General features: G+C 41.1%; 1 protein-coding gene across 1 annotated transcript in view; it reads left to right on the top strand.

The window, feature by feature from the left end:
• Nucleotides 1-317: 317 nt before the first annotated feature.
• muc5.2 (mucin 5.2) overlaps nt 318-19,912 on the top strand; it is a 32,004-nt gene continuing 12,409 nt past the window's right edge. Inside the window, exons 1-31 of the mRNA XM_084095226.1 lie at nt 318-427; nt 527-598; nt 1,831-1,866; nt 2,008-2,272; nt 2,470-2,581; nt 3,088-3,175; nt 3,306-3,385; nt 3,503-3,716; nt 4,002-4,127; nt 4,219-4,336; nt 4,421-4,559; nt 4,739-4,846; nt 5,045-5,114; nt 5,313-5,447; nt 6,475-6,642; nt 6,756-6,850; nt 6,944-7,073; nt 7,186-7,432; nt 7,541-7,581; nt 7,664-7,767; nt 7,913-8,064; nt 8,284-8,422; nt 8,521-8,631; nt 8,853-9,032; nt 9,123-9,362; nt 9,507-9,663; nt 9,831-9,962; nt 10,151-10,718; nt 10,946-11,019; nt 12,626-13,205; nt 18,998-19,071. Coding sequence (XP_083951352.1) covers nt 334-427; nt 527-598; nt 1,831-1,866; nt 2,008-2,272; nt 2,470-2,581; nt 3,088-3,175; nt 3,306-3,385; nt 3,503-3,716; nt 4,002-4,127; nt 4,219-4,336; nt 4,421-4,559; nt 4,739-4,846; nt 5,045-5,114; nt 5,313-5,447; nt 6,475-6,642; nt 6,756-6,850; nt 6,944-7,073; nt 7,186-7,432; nt 7,541-7,581; nt 7,664-7,767; nt 7,913-8,064; nt 8,284-8,422; nt 8,521-8,631; nt 8,853-9,032; nt 9,123-9,362; nt 9,507-9,663; nt 9,831-9,962; nt 10,151-10,718; nt 10,946-11,019; nt 12,626-13,205; nt 18,998-19,071 — 4,849 coding nt within the window. The 5' untranslated portion in view covers nt 318-333. The remainder of the gene's footprint in view (nt 428-526; nt 599-1,830; nt 1,867-2,007; nt 2,273-2,469; nt 2,582-3,087; nt 3,176-3,305; nt 3,386-3,502; nt 3,717-4,001; nt 4,128-4,218; nt 4,337-4,420; nt 4,560-4,738; nt 4,847-5,044; nt 5,115-5,312; nt 5,448-6,474; nt 6,643-6,755; nt 6,851-6,943; nt 7,074-7,185; nt 7,433-7,540; nt 7,582-7,663; nt 7,768-7,912; nt 8,065-8,283; nt 8,423-8,520; nt 8,632-8,852; nt 9,033-9,122; nt 9,363-9,506; nt 9,664-9,830; nt 9,963-10,150; nt 10,719-10,945; nt 11,020-12,625; nt 13,206-18,997; nt 19,072-19,912) is intronic.

The raw sequence follows: 19,912 nt of genomic DNA, 5'->3' as shown, positions 1-19,912 counted from the left end.
CAAATTTTACTTAGACAATTAAATAGCTAAGTGATTTATATTTCATAGTGTGGATGAGTCAAGAGTCACATCCTTGTACAGCCCAATTCAAACAAGCGATAAATTAATCATTGTGTGACTGAATTTGGTTCTCATCATTCAGATACAGTTTGTTTAGTCTCAAACACCAAAAAAAGACATTAAATATTTATTTGTTTCAAGTATCTACCAAGCCGGAGGCCAAATTCAAGCTATGGGTCCACCCTCTGATCACAAACTACATTCCTCCAAAGCAAACTAATAGCCATTATAAAAGGACAAGTGCTGACAGACAGCTCACATTAGCTCTTGAGGATGGATCTTGTCTCCATGGGGACTGTGAGGATGTCCCAGATGTGGATGCTGAGATGGGTCTTCCTATTGGTCGGGCTGCAGTCCATACAAGCAGGTAAGCAGAAAAAGAACAAAAACAAAATGTAAGAAAAGCTCAAAATTCTTAAAAAGAACATCCAAAATATCATTCAAATATCAACATATATGTTTAAAGACTTTGTGGGAGATTATGGGGACATTTTGGAAAATCCTATGGACTTTACCTGGGCGCCAACAACAACACAAGGTAAATATTTAATTGTATTTACATGTATGTATTATACAAGTCATATTGATTGCATTGATATAGATTTGTAATGTCACAAATACATTAATAGACGTCACATTCCACAACAAGTATACCTTAAAACTTTGAAGTCAATACAAATATATCCAAGAATTATGTATCAAAGTATTTAGGTTTAAATGTATCACTGATGAAAAACAAGTTAGAAAAACTGTTCTCTCTGTCTGGAAAAAAAATATTTTGAGGTATAAGTATGCAGTAATAAAATATAACATACAATATGTATTTTTGGTCACACTTTAGATTAGAGTCCAATTCTCACTAGTAACTAACTATTAACTATGACTTTTGCCTCAATAAACTCCTGATTACTGCTTATTAATAGATAGTAAGGTGGATGTTAAGTTTAGGTATTGGGTAGGAATGTGGCATGTAGAATATGATCACGCAGAATAAGGCATTAATATGTGCTTTATAAGCACTAATAAACAGCCAATATCCTGCTAATATGCATGCTAATAAGGAACTATTTAACAGAGAGAAATTGGACCCTAAAGTGTTACTGTATTTTTCTCAGAATTACAAAAATGTAACATTTTACATAAAAAACGTAATTTAATACGAATGATAATAAATCATAACCTTACAAGATTTTTACCATGGTTGCAAAGACAATTGTAACACTAGTTATGGAATCTTTTAAACATGTAATTCACAGTCATTTCTAATTTTGTATCTAATTGTGAATAAAGTAATAATTATGATGTATATACCACTTAAACTTTTACTGTAAACACACATTATTCAGGACATACATTGTTCAGTAACAACATGTTCAGAAATATGTATACACTAAAGACATTATTACTTTTATTTAGTGGGTAAATGTTTTAGTTACATATTATTTTACAGTGTCCTTGTTAAACCTTAGTAATAACTATAAATTATGCATAATTACATGCATATAACCCTAATCCTAACCCTATAGTAAGTGCATGTAGTTAATTATTATCAGTCAGTACATAAATGTAATACTATTGAGGTTAGGTTTAGGGTTAGTTGAATGTAATTATGCATAATTTAGAGTTATTACTATAGTAACTACATGTAACATATGAAACAATGACACTGTAAAATAAAGTAAAATAAAGGCATTTGCAAAAAATTTTGTAAAATATTTTAATAAATTTCAATAAAATATGACAGTTTTCGTTTTTGTCTTTTATATTTAGTGTTCACCACTATGACGACTGTGATGGTAACAAAAGGTATTTAAAAACATAATTTAAAGCATGTGCAGCATCAGTTTGTACAGTTTTTACACTTTAGGAAACTAAATTGTGTATTTTTGCTCACTGAAAGTATTTATCAAAGAGGTTTACATTTATAAACTTTCCCTCTTGATTCAGCTGAACCGAATCCTGATCATCAGTCCACGATCTGCAGTACATGGGGAAATTTCCACTTCAAGACATTTGATGGTCATTTCTTTCAAGTGCCAGACACGTGCAACTACGTTCTGGCGGTGATGTGTGACAGCACAACTTCTGACTTTAACATCCAAATGCAAAGAGAGACTGTAAATGACACTATCACTTTTAGCACAGTCACAATAAAGCTGGAAGGGACAGTCATCAAAATCACTAATGGTGACATCACTATGGACGATCAAGCGTGAGTTGATATTTACTTGTTTTTAGATGAGTAACTAGTGCAATGTGCAGCTTTCATAAACTCATATTAATTAAGAGACAACTCTGAATATGCTGATTAAAAATGGTGAAGAACAGTGTCCAGACAGCACATAAATCTTCTACAATTACTTATATACAGATATGTTTAACTGAAAATTCTTACACTTTTTCTTGCAGCGTGTCTGTTCCAATCAATCAGAATGGACTTAAAATCGAGGGAAGTCCAACAAGTATTAAGATCTCCAAATATGGATTGACTGTCTTTTGGGAAGAGGACAACTCTATATTGGTATGATTTAACATTATTATCTTGCTGAGTAAATACCTTTATTGTAATACAGAATGTGTGATGAATATGTGAGATAATGAGCCAAATATGTGTTCATATGAAAACTGTAAAACTGATTTGATGAAATCTGTTGATAGCGGTAAAGAAAAACAAAGCAAACCTGGCAAAGTTTAGGTTCCGTGCAGGTTCTTCTTCAGAATAAGTCAAGATGATTCCATAACCCTATAATGAAATCACACACACCCTTTAATGCCATTAAATTTGTTTGCACACAATAAGTAAGACTAGGAAAATTAAACATCAAACAGGATATCAGTTCGACTAATCATAAAGCAAATATTAATCGTCTAAGTAAGCCACAGTGAACCAACATGTATCTGACAGCTCAATGTTGATTTTAATAAGTGTGTTTGTACTGCTATAAACAAACAGCATGACAGACAATTTTTGAGAAAATAAACTGTATTCGTATCACTGACATTATCTTATAATTTGATATTGCCTAGATTGAACTTGCAGAGAAGTACCAAGGTCAGACCTGTGGACTCTGTGGAAACTACAACGGCAACAAGAGTGACGATATTTCTGAAAACGGTAAACATGATGTTTTGATCATATGACCAAGAAAAACGTTTGCTTTACAGATTATTTTGAATGCCAGACAAACCTGATCGCTGCATATACATAGTATTAGTATGACATTAACCAGCTAAATCCCTCTCAGGTCCGGCCACATGGAAGGTGTCCACACCAACTGAATCCTGCGATGACGTTGATCTTCCACTCAGGGATCAGTGTGACCAGGTGTGAGACAAATCAGGAGTTTTACAATCATTTTACCAGATTTTGGGCTGACATAAGTACATTTGTTTTACCTCATTTGCCATCTGAAACATTGCATTCAATCATTTTTCTTTTTAGCAGGCAAGCGTTTGCCAGCAGTATCTCAGCAGTCCAGGGTTTAGCGACTGTTACAATGTGATGGACATGGGTTTATTTGAAGAAGCCTGTGTGAACGACCTGTGTCGATGTTACGGCAATCACGACTGTCTCTGCAACACACTCACGGAGATTTCACGACAGTGCACACATGCTGGAGGAAAACCAGGAACATGGAGGACAGAGCAGCTCTGTCGTGAGTATCATTTCTGGAAGCTGAATAGAAAATGTAAAAAATCAGTGGGAATAAAATGCCATTACCACCACTCCATTAGCAGCTCCGGATTTAACTGGATATTAGAATTTTCAGAATGTATGGGTATGATTAAAAATAAATAAATAATAGTTATATGCTGTGGTATAAAACTCAATATATACACTATCAGTTTGGACACATTTGACTGAATTTATGTGTCCAGCATGCAGTCCTGATGCTGTATGGTGTGTTTGATATACTAATTATTCTTATTCTGTGGAGCAGCAAAGTCATGTCCTCTAAACATGCAATACCTGGAGTGTGGAAGTCCGTGCAAGAACACCTGCAAAGATCCAAACGCAGGTCTAATGTGTAAAGAACACTGTGTGGATGGCTGTTTCTGCCCTGAAGGTAATTTCACACAATATCAAGAGATGTGCTTGCAACACTGTTTTATTTTTCTTTCCCAAAATAAATGGTATCATGCCTTCTTTTTGTAAAGGCACCGTGGAAGACGACATTGGCCAGAGTGGCTGTGTTCCTGTGAACCAGTGCCCATGTGATCACGATGGCACAGTATATCAGTCAGGAGAGTCTTACAAACAAGCTTGTAAAAAATGGTAACATTTTAATTGAAATATTTTAGTCACATTTAAATTCCTTCATACATTTCCTCATGCTAACACTGAAGCATTCTGTGTCAGTGTGTGTGCCGCGGGACACTGGACCTGTACATACCTGGAATGTCCCGGAATCTGCTCTGTTGTGGGAGGGTCTCACGTCACCACTTATGATGGAAAGAGCTTCACCTTCAGCGGGAACTGTGACTACATCCTCACTAAGGTCTGTCAGGATATCAGATGATCCACAGATATTTTCTGTCAGGGCGAGATCAATGAAAGTCTTCACTTGTACTTTTATTCACATGGTTTATTTAAAAATCAGGAAAGCGGGTGCATTATAATTTATATTGAATCATTATATATAATTTGGAGGTTCTTACAGTCCTTTTTTTATTCCAGCACTCTAATGACAGTGATATTGCTGTCGTGGGAAATCTGGCAAAGTGTGATCCGACCCGAACAGACACATGTCTAAATTCAGTGACCCTTGTCATCTCGGGGACCACTGTAAGTACAAGGTTGCATGTTTTCATAATTTCATTTTCGAAAACAACCAAAATACTTTTTCTGGGAGAACAGCACAAGAACAGCACACTTACTTTCATCATCGTGAACAGAACATACCTCATACTTCTGCAAAATCCTCCAAGATGGAATTACAAAACATAATTTTGTTTTCTTTTTGTTGTTTTATGTGTAAAACAGATTAGTTTTTCCTCCAGTGGAGATGTCACACTAAATGCAAACAGCCCATTTAAGCTTCCTGCTACCGAAGGTGGGTTGTCCAAAATGGGGAACATTCTATTATAAGCATGTTAAAAATAAAATTAATATATAATTAATTAAATGCATTTCTCTGAAAAACCCAAAGCTCTATTTTTCAAATGTAAATATACTGTAAATATATTAGCATTAACAAAAGTCATTGTTGATTAGTGGTTTTGTATCCAAACCACCTATTTTGTTGTCCCAGGTCCTGTGAGCATCTTCCAGCCCTCTTCCTCCTTCATTATTGCTGATATGAAGAGTCTTCGTCTAGAGATCCAGTTGGCTCCAGTCATGCAGTTGTATATTGTAGCCAGCACTGAAGAGAAAGGGAAAATGAGTGGTAAGTTGTCAAAAATGTGATTAGAATCCATTTTTGTTACAGAAGGTAGAAAAGAAGTGAAAATTGTCATTTATAAAACCAAAATATTATAAACTGACCAAAAGTTTAACATAGCCTATATTAAGTAAGTAATAATTGACGGGCTATAGAAAAATAACGCACAACCAAGGTGGTATTGCAGCAACGACGCGAAGACAATAATTCGACAACCCGGAGTAAATTTTTCCACTTATTAAAAAATCCACTTATTAAAAATGTACAACTTAAAAAAATGTAAGTTGTAAAACTATACTACATTACCACACCTCAAAACATTGTTCAGATGATGTATTTCAAAACATTTTCTTTTGTAGGACGAATTTCTTACGCATCTAATCCGAAGCCTCCATTGCCAAGTACAAAACGTCATTGTATAGAAATGGAGAATTGAGCCACCGATAACAGACTAATGCAGTTATTGGAAAGAGAGAGAGAGAGAGAGAGAGAGAGAGAGAGAGAGAGAGAGAGAGAGAGTTATCAAGCGTGTGTGAATTACCTCAGTCTCTGCATCTTCTCAACAGTGTTCGGCTGCAGCGTCTCTATTAATAGCGAAACTCTACGTTTTTGTTGTTGTCCGTACATAAAACCTAATTCTGTGGCAAAATATCATGGAAATAATTTGTCGGTTTTATCCTATTGTTTACTATATTTATTTGCTTTGTCAGTGTTGTTGTGGGTTTTGGTTTTTCTGTTGTTGTAATCTGTAAAGACCTTTGAAATAACTGAAATCATTTGTCGAAGTGATATGGAACTGTAATGCGGTCAAGACCTACCTGGAACTACTTTAGCCGTGCTTTTCCCTGAAAATAATTGCACACCTTAGAATTTCCATCAAGCAATCAGATTCAAGCATTCAACAGCCCCGTAGTATAATACAAAATAATGTTTATGACTCCTCCTTTTAAAAATGTATCTGTACTTAGTGAATGAATTACAGACATTGTATAAATCGTTCACTACTTTTAATTCTACACATTGCTTATTTCAGGTTTATGTGGAAACTATAATGATGTCCAAACAGACGACTTTAAAACAGAATCAGGCATCATAGAGGGCACACCAATAACTTTTGTCAACTTTTGGAAGAAAAACCCATATAGCTGTCCAGATCTTGAAAACACTTTTGACAACCCATGTAGTCTGAGTGTGGACACAGGTATACACAGTTTTACAAACATTAGGAAATAACAATAAAAAATAATCATATATGCAATAATTTATGTTGCAAACATTACAGAACTATGTCAAGTCTTTATTCTTTCCATTCAGAGAAACTTGCTAAAGACTGGTGTTCCCGTATCACAAACCCAAATGGCACCTTCTCCCAATGTCATTCAGAAATATGTCCTGAGATTTACTACCAAGTGAGTGTTTTTGCACAGAACACTTTTCTCTTTTAAAACTAACTGTATATGTATGAATGACATATAATTGCATCTGGGTTTCATCCTTTGCAGTGGTGCGTCTATGACACATGCAAGTGTTCAGATATTAGGAAGTGTATGTGTGCAGCCGTGTCCACTTATGCCCACGCATGTGCTGCCAAAGGAGTCATTCTCCAGGGCTGGATGGATTCAGAACCCTGTGGTGAGAACATTTCGTTTGTACAGTTCTATATAATTCATGTATTTGAATCATATTCTGTTGATTTGGAAATTAAACAATGAATCATAAAAAAAATGTGTTTATCTGTGCTAAGTATCCGAGTGTTCAGAAAACATGAAGTACTCCTACAACGTGACAAGCTGTGGAAGCACCTGCCGTTCTCTCAGTGGACAAGATAACACCTGCCAAGGGTCCTTCACACCTGTAGACGGCTGTGTCTGTTCTGAGGGAACATACCTCAATGAAGAAGGCAGCTGTGTACATGCTGACCAGTGTCCTTGTTACAAAGGCGACAAGGTCATAGAGCAATCAGGAGTATCCTACATAGATGGTGAAGCATGGTATATGAGTTCCTCATTTCATACCCAATGAATTGTTGACAGAATATGAATGATAACTCTTGATGACCATTAGTAATTACTGATTTGTACAATTTTGTCATATTACAGCACCTGTAACCTTGGCAAATTGCATTGTTCCAGTCCAGAAGGTAAGTTAATTTTGCAATTCCACGAGTCAAGTTATCACTGGTATGATGAAGTTTCCCATCTATGTGCCTGTTGTGTTTGTAGACTGTGTGGCTCCGATGGTCTTCTTCAAATGCTCAAATTATGAACCTGGAAAAAAAGGAACAGAATGTCAAAGGACATGTCAAAACCAAGACCTAAACAATTGCGTGAGTTTTGATTGGGACAGCATAACTGACATTTATAAAAAGTTTACATATTGTTTTTGGTTGCCACAAATGGATTTGTAAAAGCAGAGCTATGAAAAAATGAGGGTTACCACTGCTGGACCTTCTTGATTTGTTTTGCCTATAGGTGAGCACAGGGTGTGTATCAGGGTGCATGTGTCCAGATGACCTTCTAGCTGATGGCAAAGGTGGGTGTGTGGAGAGGAAAAACTGCACCTGTGTCCATAATGGACTCACCTATTCACCTGGAGAGCAAGTTCAAGAGGACTGTAACACCTGGTGAGTCGGCATTGATAGAAGTAGGGGAGAATATTACAGCTATACCATCACCACGTGTGTGCTAATTTTTCTCTGCCCAAAACAAAAAGAAATTTTCAAAAATTGTAATGTACTTTACTAATACTTTAAATTGTCACCCAAAATGGGAGGTAAGAAAGAAAAAAGCTGGTAACGACATGCATTAAAGGGTTAATCTGTGAATTGCTGTCTATATTTCAGCACATGCATAAACGGGATGTGGAATTGTACAGATAAAGAGTGTTATGGCACCTGTACCATCTTTGGCGATGGTCATTTCATGACTTTTGATGGCAGGAAATATTCTTTCCACGGAGACTGTGAACACATCTTAGCCCATGTATGTTTTTCATCAATTTGGGTTCTTGTCTAATTTAAGAAGAAGAAAAAAAGTCCAATTCTGACCTGACACACAATTCATTTGTGCAACCCCTCTAGGATTACTGCAATAACGACCAGAGTCCATATTCTTTACGCCTGGTCACAGAGAACATTCCCTGTGGCGGCAGCAGCACCATTTGCTCCAAGTCCATTAATCTCTTTTTTGGGGTGAGGTTATTTCATAGCTCAGTATAAAATGCATAATATAATAATACAATTTAAGCGGACATTGTATATATTACAGAGGATGGACATGTATAAAAAAATACATTCAAAATCTAAGTTTCATTTTTGTTCTTGATGTCATCGTAACATCTTGAGAGAGTTATATCCAGTTATTTATGCTGTTTATGGGTAACTTTATTCCACTGACTTCTTAAATCCTGCAGAGATACAAGATGATTTTATCCGAGGAGAATGGGATCAAAGTTGTTGAAAGCAATGGCACTGAATACCAATATCAAATCCATACTGCTGGGATATACAATGTCATAGAGGTCAAAGATCTTTTGAACTTAATCTGGGACAATAAAACGAGTCTGATGCTCCAACTCCATCCTAAATTTAAGGTAAACATTACCCCTACATTCACAAACACACACTCATCTTTTACACTTTCCTGTTCATTCTCTTACCTTAACATACGATCTTTATGACAGGGCAAGGTGTGTGGACTGTGTGGAAACTTTGATGGTAATGCGAACAATGACTTTGTAAAGCATGATGGAGAGGAGGTCACTGATGCAGTGGCATTTGGGAATAGTTGGAAGGTGAATCCCAGCTGCCCAGAAATGAGTAACTTGATGAACCCATGTGAAAAAAATCCACATCGGAGTGCCTGGGCTATCAAACAATGCAGCATCATCACAAGCCCTGTCTTTACAGACTGCCATTCACGTGTATGTACAATTATAAACTTTGTGAATTCAGAAAGTTGTTGATCTTCTGGATTTTGTTTAAAAGGCCAGCCTTTGTTGGTTCCACGCCTGCATAGCACACAAAACTGGTTACCCTTAAGGTTCTACTGACTTTTCTGTCTCTAGGTGGACTCTGGCCCATACTATGATGCCTGTGTAAGGGACACCTGTGCATGTGACAGCGGAGGTGACTGTGATTGTTTCTGTACTGCAGTGGCAGCTTATGCTGCTGAATGCCGTAAAAAAGGAGCTTGTGTAGCATGGCGGAGCCCAAGCATTTGCCGTAAGTCCCAATACTATTAGAAATTGTGTTTATTGCATTCAGAATTCCACACAAAATGTGCAACCTCAGATTTTGAGGTTGCACAACCTATCCAGACTCATTACCTTCTATTGTTTGATCTCCTATAAACATTGTCATACTGCTGACTGAATTGGTTGTTCTTGCAGCTTTATTCTGTGAGTACTACAACAACCCTCCAGGTGAATGTGAGTGGCACTACAAAACTTGTGGATCGACCTGCATGAAAACTTGCAGAAACCCATCAGGAACCTGCTCTAATCAAATTCCTCTCCTGGAGGGTATGGATTATTCTTTAAAACTTTGAAAAAATGCTTTTGTACAGAATTGAATAAAATAAAACTAGTAACTAGTGAATTAGTACATTTTCATTTATATGAATTATTTGTTTCTAGAGTCAAGAAACATTGAGTCAAAAAGAAATGTGTGTATCTTGTTTATTCCATCTGCCCTTGTATTATACTCCTAGGGTGTTTTCCTCAATGCCCTTCAGACAGGCCATTTTTGCGGGAGGACACCAGGAAATGTGTTACAGAGGCAGAATGTGTTTCTCTGTGTACCTATGATGGGAAGATATATACTACTGGAGAAGTGGTGTACGATACCACAGATGGGAATGGAACATGTTTTACTGCTATATGTGGATCTAATGGCATGATAATAAGAACTATTAGAAAATGCATGACAACAACTACACCATTCACTTTCACAACTCCACCAAAGACTACTAAAACAACAATTACAATACCGACCACCAAGACTTTCACTTCAACACCTACTACAGTAACACTAACAACACCAAAAATGCCAACAGCTACAACAACTGCTGTTCCACCGACACCTACATCACTTGGAATTACAACTGTTGTTACTACTGAAACACCCCCTATAGAATCTCCACCTCCCACAGGAACAGAAACACCATCAACAGCTACAACAACTGCTGTTCCACCGACACCTACATCACCTGGAATTACTACTGCTCTTACTATTAAAACACCATCTACAGAAACACCACCTCCCACAGGAACAGAAACGCCATCAACAGCTACTACAACTGCTGTTCCACCAACACCTACATCACCTGGAATTACTACTGCTGTTACTACTGAAACACCATCTACAGAAACACCACCTCCCACAGGAACAGAAACGCCATTAACAGCTACAACAACTGCTGTTCCACCGACACCAACAGCACCTGAAATTTCTACTACTGCTGTTACTGCTCAAACACCACTGATCGAAACATCAACTCCCACAGGAACAGAAACACCATCAACAGCTACTACAACTGCTGTTCCACCAACACCTACATCACCTGGAATTACTACTGCTGTTACTACTGGAACACCATCTACAGAAACACCACCTCCCACAGGAACAGAAACGCCATCAACAGCTACAACAACTGCTGTTCCACCGACACCAACAGCACCTGAAATTTCTACTACTGCTGTTACTGCTCAAACACCATTGATCGAAACACCAACTCCCACAGGAACAGAAACGCCATCAACAGCTACTACAACTGCTGTTCCACCAACACCAACAGCACCTGGAATTACTACTGCTGTTACTACTGAAACACCATCTACAGAAACACCACCTCCCACAGGAACAGAAACGCCATCAACAGCTACAACAACTGCTGTTCCACCGACACCAACAGCACCTGAAATTTCTACTACTGCTGTTACTGCTCAAACACCACTGATCGAAACAACAACTCCCACAGGAACAGAAATGCCATCAACAGCTACTACAACTGCTGTTCCACCAACACCTACATCACCTGGAATTACTACTGCTGTTACTACTGGAACACCATCTACAGAAACACCACCTCCCACAGGAACAGAAACGCCATCAACAGCTACAACAACTGCTGTTCCACCGACACCAACAGCACCTGAAATTTCTACTACTGCTGTTACTGCTCAAACACCACTGATCGAAACACCAACTCCCACAGGAACAGAAACGCCATCAACAGCTACTACAACTGCTGTTCCACCAACACCAACAGCACCTGGAATTACTACTGCTGTTACTACTGGAACACCATCTACAGAAACACCACCTCCCACAGGAACAGAAACACCATCAACAGCTACAACAACTGCTGTTCCACCGACACCAACAGGTCCTGAAATTTCTACTACTGCTGTTACTGCTCAAACACCACTGATCGAAACAACAACTCCCACAGGAACAGAAATGCCATCAACAGCTACTACAACTGCTGTTCCACCAACACCTACATCACCTGGAATTACTACTGCTGTTACTACTGAAACACCATCTACAGAAACACCACCTCCCACAGGAACAGAAACGCCATCAACAGCTACAACAACTGCTGTTCCACCGACAACAACAGCACCTGAAATTTCTACTACTGCTGTTACTGCTCAAACACCACTGATTGAAACACCAACTCCCACAGGAACAGAAACGCCATCAACAGCTACTACAACTGCTGTTCCACCAACACCTACATCACCTGGAATTACTACTGCTGTTACTACTGAAACACCATCTACAGAAACACCACCTCCCACAGGAACAGAAACGCCATCAACAGCTACAACAACTGCTGTTCCACCGACACCAACAGCACCTGAAATTTCTACTACTGCTGTTACTGCTCAAACACCACTGATCGAAACAACAACTCCCACAGGAACAGAAACGCCATCAACAGCTACTACAACTGCTGTTCCACCAACACCTACATCACCTGGAATTACTACTGCTGTTACTACTGAAACACCATCTACAGAAACACCACCTCCCACAGGAACAGAAATGCCATCAACAGCTACAACAACTGCTGTTCCACCGACACCAACAGCACCTGAAATTTCTACTACTGCTGTTACTGCTCAAACACCACTGATTGAAACACCAACTCCCACAGGAACAGAAACGCCATCAACAGCTACTACAACTGCTGTTCCACCAACACCTACATCACCTGGAATTACTACTGCTGTTACTACTGAAACACCATCTACAGAAACACCACCTCCCACAGGAACAGAAATGCCATCAACAGCTACAACAACTGCTGTTCCACCGACACCAACAGCACCTGAAGTTTCTACTACTGCTGTTACTGCTCAAACACCACTGATCGAAACAACAACTCCCACAGGAACAGAAACACCATCAACAGCTACTACAACTGCTGTTCCACCAACACCTACATCACCTGGAATTACTACTGCTGTTACTACTGAAACACCATCTACAGAAACACCACCTCCCATAGGAACAGAAACGCCATCAACAGCTACAACAACTGCTGTTCCACCGACACCAACAGCACCTGAAATTTCTACTACAGCTGTTACTGCTCAAACACCACTGATCGAAACATCAACTCCCACAGGAACAGAAACACCATCAACAGCTACTACAACTGCTGTTCCACCAACACCTACATCACCTGGAATTACTACTGCTGTTACTACTGAAACACCATCTACAGAAACACCACCTCCCACAGGAACAGAAACGCCATCAACAGCTACAACAACTGCTGTTCCACCGACACCAACAGCACCTGAAATTTCTACTACTGCTGTTACTGCTCAAACACCACTGATCGAAACAACAACTCCCACAGGAACAGAAACGCCATCAACAGCTACTACAACTGCTGTTCCACCAACACCTACATCACCTGGAATTACTACTGCTGTTACTACTGAAACACCATCTACAGAAACACCACCTCCCACAGGAACAGAAACGCCATCAACAGCTACAACAACTGCTGTTCCACCGACACCAACAGCACCTGAAATTTCTACTACTGCTATTACTGCTCAAACACCATTGATCGAAACACCAACTCCCACAGGAACAGAAACACCATCAACAGCTACTACAACTGCTGTTCCACCAACACCTACATCACCTGGAATTACTACTGCTGTTACTACTGAAACACCATCTACAGAAACACCACCTCCCACAGGAACAGAAACGCCATCAACAGCTACAACAACTGCTGTTCCACCGACACCAACAGCACCTGAAATTTCTACTACTGCTGTTACTGCTCAAACACCACTGATCGAAACAACAACTCCCACAGGAACAGAAACGCCATCAACAGCTACTACAACTGCTGTTCCACCAACACCTACATCACCTGGAATTACTACTGCTGTTACTACTGAAACACCATCTACAGAAACACCACCTCCCACAGGAACAGAAACGCCATCAACAGCTACAACAACTGCTGTTCCACCGACACCAACAGCACCTGAAATTTCTACTACTGCTGTTACTGCTCAAACACCACTGATTGAAACACCAACTCCCACAGGAACAGAAACGCCATCAACAGCTACTACAACTGCTGTTCCACCAACACCTACATCACCTGGAATTACTACTGCTGTTACTACTGAAACACCATCTACAGAAACACCACCTCCCACAGGAACAGAAACGCCATCAACAGCTACAACAACTGCTGTTCCACCGACACCAACAGCACCTGAAATTTCTACTACTGCTGTTACTGCTCAAACACCACTGATCGAAACATCAACTCCCACAGGAACAGAAACACCATCAACAGCTACTACAACTGCTGTTCCACCAACACCTACATCACCTGGAATTACTACTGCTGTTACTACTGAAACACCATCTACAGAAACACCACCTCCCACAGGAACAGAAACGCCATCAACAGCTACAACAACTGCTGTTCCACCGACACCAACAGCACCTGAAATTTCTACTACTGCTGTTACTGCTCAAACACCACTGATCGAAACAACAACTCCCACAGGAACAGAAACGCCATCAACAGCTACTACAACTGCTGTTCCACCAACACCTACATCACCTGGAATTACTACTGCTGTTACTACTGAAACACCATCTACAGAAACACCACCTCCCACAGGAACAGAAACGCCATCAACAGCTACAACAACTGCTGTTCCACCGACACCAACAGCACCTGAAATTTCTACTACTGCTGTTACTGCTCAAACACCACTGATCGAAACATCAACTCCCACAGGAACAGAATCACCATCAACAGCTACTACAACTGCTGTTCCACCAACACCTACATCACCTGGAATTACTACTGCTGTTACTACTGAAACACCATCTACAGAAACACCACCTCCCACAGGAACAGAAACGCCATCAACAGCTACAACAACTGCTGTTCCACCGACACCAACAGCACCTGAAATTTCTACTACTGCTGTTACTGCTCAAACACCACTGATTGAAACACCAACTCCCACAGGAACAGAAACGCCATCAACAGCTACTACAACTGCTGTTCCACCAACACCTACATCACCTGGAATTACTACTGCTGTTACTACTGAAACACCATCTACAGAAACACCACCTCCCACAGGAACAGAAACGCCATCAACAGCTACAACAACTGCTGTTCCACCGACACCAACAGCACCTGAAATTTCTACTACTGCTGTTACTGCTCAAACACCACTGATCGAAACAACAACTCCCACAGGAACAGAAACGCCATCAACAGCTACTACAACTGCTGTTCCACCAACACCTACATCACCTGGAATTACTACTGCTGTTACTACTGAAACACCATCTACAGAAACACCACCTCCCACAGGAACAGAAACGCCATCAACAGCTACAACAACTGCTGTTCCACCGACACCAACAGCACCTGAAGTTTCTACTACTGCTGTTACTGCTCAAACACCACTGATCGAAACATCAACTCCCACAGGAACAGAAACACCATCAACAGCTACTACAACTGCTGTTCCACCAACACCTACATCACCTGGAATTACTACTGCTGTTACTACTGAAACACCATCTACAGAAACACCACCTCCCACAGGAACAGAAACGCCATCAACAGCTACAACAACTGCTGTTCCACCGACACCAACAGCACCTGAAATTTCTACTACTGCTGTTACTGCTCAAACACCACTGATCGAAACATCAACTCCCACAGGAACAGAAACACCATCAACAGCTACTACAACTGCTGTTCCACCAACACCTACATCACCTGGAATTACTACTGCTGTTACTACTGAAACACCATCTACAGAAACACCACCTCCCACAGGAACAGAAACGCCATCAACAGCTACAACAACTGCTGTTCCACCGACACCAACAGCACCTGAAATTTCTACTACTGCTGTTACTGCTCAAACACCACTGATCGAAACAACAACTCCCACAGGAACAGAAACGCCATCAACAGCTACTACAACTGCTGTTCCACCAACACCTACATCACCTGGAATTACTACTGCTGTTACTACTGAAACACCATCTACAGAAACACCACCTCCCACAGGAACAGAAACGCCATCAACAGCTACAACAACTGCTGTTCCACCGACACCAACAGCACCTGAAATTTCTACTACTGCTGTTACTGCTCAAACACCACTGATCGAAACATCAACTCCCACAGGAACAGAAACACCATCAACAGCTACTACAACTGCTGTTCCACCAACACCTACATCACCTGGAATTACTACTGCTGTTACTACTGAAACACCATCTACAGAAACACCACCTCCCACAGGAACAGAAACGCCATCAACAGCTACAACAACTGCTGTTCCACCGACACCAACAGCACCTGAAATTTCTACTACTGCTGTTACTGCTCAAACACCACTGATCGAAACAACAACTCCCACAGGAACAGAAACGCCATCAACAGCTACTACAACTGCTGTTCCACCAACACCTACATCACCTGGAATTACTACTGCTGTTACTACTGAAACACCATCTACAGAAACACCACCTCCCACAGGAACAGAAACGCCATCAACAGCTACAACAACTGCTGTTCCACCGACACCAACAGCACCTGAAGTTTCTACTACTGCTGTTACTGCTCAAACACCACTGATCGAAACATCAACTCCCACAGGAACAGAAACACCATCAACAGCTACTACAACTGCTGTTCCACCAACACCTACATCACCTGGAATTACTACTGCTGTTACTACTGAAACACCATCTACAGAAACACCACCTCCCACAGGAACAGAAACGCCATCAACAGCTACAACAACTGCTGTTCCACCGACACCAACAGCACCTGAAATTTCTACTACTGCTGTTACTGCTCAAACACCACTGATCGAAACATCAACTCCCACAGGAACAGAAACACCATCAACAGCTACTACAACTGCTGTTCCACCAACACCTACATCACCTGGAATTACTACTGCTGTTACTACTGAAACACCATCTACAGAAACACCACCTCCCACAGGAACAGAAACGCCATCAACAGCTACAACAACTTCTGTTTCACCGACACCAACAGCACCTGAAATTTCTACTACTGCTGTTACTGCTCAAACACCACTGATCGAAACAACAACTCCCACAGGAACAGAAACGCCATCAACAGCTACTACAACTGCTGTTCCACCAACACCTACATCACCTGGAATTACTACTGCTGTTACTACTGAAACACCATCTACAGAAACACCACCTCCCACAGAAACGCCATCAACAGCTACAACAACTGCTGTTCCACCGACACCAACAGCACCTGAAATTTCTACTACTGCTGTTACTGCTCAAACACCACTGATCGAAACATCAACTCCCACAGGAACAGAAACACCATCAACAGCTACTACAACTGCTGTTCCACCAACACCTACATCACCTGGAATTACTACTGCTGTTACTACTGAAACACCATCTACAGAAACACCACCTCCCACAGGAACAGAAACGCCATCAACAGCTACAACAACTGCTGTTCCACCGACACCAACAGCACCTGAAATTTCTACTACTGCTGTTACTGCTCAAACACCACTGATTGAAACACCAACTCCCACAGGAACAGAAACGCCATCAACAGCTACTACAACTGCTGTTCCACCAACACCTACATCACCTGGAATTACTACTGCTGTTACTACTGAAACACCATCTACAGAAACACCACCTCCCACAGGAACAGAAACGCCATCAACAGCTACAACAACTGCTGTTCCACCGACACCAACAGCACCTGAAATTTCTACTACTGCTGTTACTGCTCAAACACCACTGATCGAAACAACAACTCCCACAGGAACAGAAACGCCATCAACAGCTACTACAACTGCTGTTCCACCAACACCTACATCACCTGGAATTACTACTGCTGTTACTACTGAAACACCATCTACAGAAACACCACCTCCCACAGGAACAGAAACGCCATCAACAGCTACAACAACTGCTGTTCCACCGACACCAACAGCACCTGAAGTTTCTACTACTGCTGTTACTGCTCAAACACCACTGATCGAAACATCAACTCCCACAGGAACAGAAACACCATCAACAGCTACTACAACTGCTGTTCCACCAACACCTACATCACCTGGAATTACTACTGCTGTTACTACTGAAACACCATCTACAGAAACACCACCTCCCACAGGAACAGAAACGCCATCAACAGCTACAACAACTGCTGTTCCACCGACACCAACAGCACCTGAAATTTCTACTACTGCTGTTACTGCTCAAACACCACTGATCGAAACATCAACTCCCACAGGAACAGAAACACCATCAACAGCTACTACAACTGCTGTTCCACCAACACCTACATCACCTGGAATTACTACTGCTGTTACTACTGAAACACCATCTACAGAAACACCACCTCCCACAGGAACAGAAACGCCATCAACAGCTACAACAACTGCTGTTCCACCGACACCAACAGCACCTGAAATTTCTACTACTGCTGTTACTGCTCAAACACCACTGATCGAAACACCAACTCCCACAGGAACAGAAACGCCATCAACAGCTACTACAACTGCTGTTCCACCAACACCTACATCACCTGGAATTACTACTACTGTTACTACTGAAACACCATCTACAGAAACACCACCTCCCACAGGAACAGAAACGCCATCAACAGCTACAACAACTGCTGTTCCACCGACACCAACAGCACCTGAAATTTCTACTACTGCTGTTACTGCTCAAACACCACTGATCGAAACAACAACTCCCACAGGAACAGAAACGCCATCAACAGCTACTACAACTGCTGTTCCACCAACACCTACATCACCTGGAATTACTACTGCTGTTACTACTGAAACACCATCTACAGAAACACCACCTCCCACAGGAACAGAAACGCCATCAACAGCTACAACAACTGCTGTTCCACCGACACCAACAGCACCTGAAATTTCTACTACTGCTGTTACTGCTCAAACACCACTGATTGAAACATCAACTCCCACAGGAACAGAAACACCATCAACAGCTACTACAACTGCTGTTCCACCAACACCTACATCACCTGGAATTACTACTGCTGTTACTACTGAAACACCATCTACAGAAACACCACCTCCCACAGGAACAGAAACGCCATCAACAGCTACAACAACTGCTGTTCCACCGACACCAACAGCACCTGAAATTTCTACTACTGCTGTTACTGCTCAAACACCACTGATTGAAACATCAACTCCCACAGGAACAGAAACGCCATCAACAGCTACAACAACTGCTGTTCCACCGACACCAACAGCACCTGAAATTTCTACTACTGCTGTTACTGCTCAAACACCACTGATCGAAACAACAACTCCCACAGGAACAGAAACGCCAACAACAGCTACTACAACTGCTGTTCCACCAACACCTACATCACCTGGAATTACTACTGCTGTTACTACTGAAACACCATCTACAGAAACACCACCTCCCACAGGAACAGAAACGCCATCAACAGCTACAACAACTGCTGTTCCACCGACACCAACAGCACCTGAAATTTCTACTACTGCTGTTACTGCTCAAACACCACTGATCGAAACATCAACTCCCACAGGAACAGAAACACCATCAACAGCTACTACAACTGCTGTTCCACCAACACCTACATCACCTGGAATTACTACTGCTGTTACTACTGAAACACCATCTACAGAAACACCACCTCCCACAGGAACAGAAACGCCATCAACAGCTACAACAACTGCTGTTCCACCGACACCAACAGCACCTGAAATTTCTACTACTGCTGTTACTGCTCAAACACCACTGATTGAAACACCAACTCCCACAGGAACAGAAACGCCATCAACAGCTACTACAACTGCTGTTCCACCAACACCTACATCACCTGGAATTACTACTGCTGTTACTACTG

This window comes from Abramis brama (genome assembly GCF_963993115.1).
Source record: "Abramis brama genome assembly, chromosome: 20".
NCBI lineage: Eukaryota > Metazoa > Chordata > Actinopteri > Cypriniformes > Leuciscidae > Abramis > Abramis brama.
The sequence above is the reverse complement of the archived record's forward strand: the minus strand, read 5'-3'. Positions and strand labels throughout refer to the sequence as shown.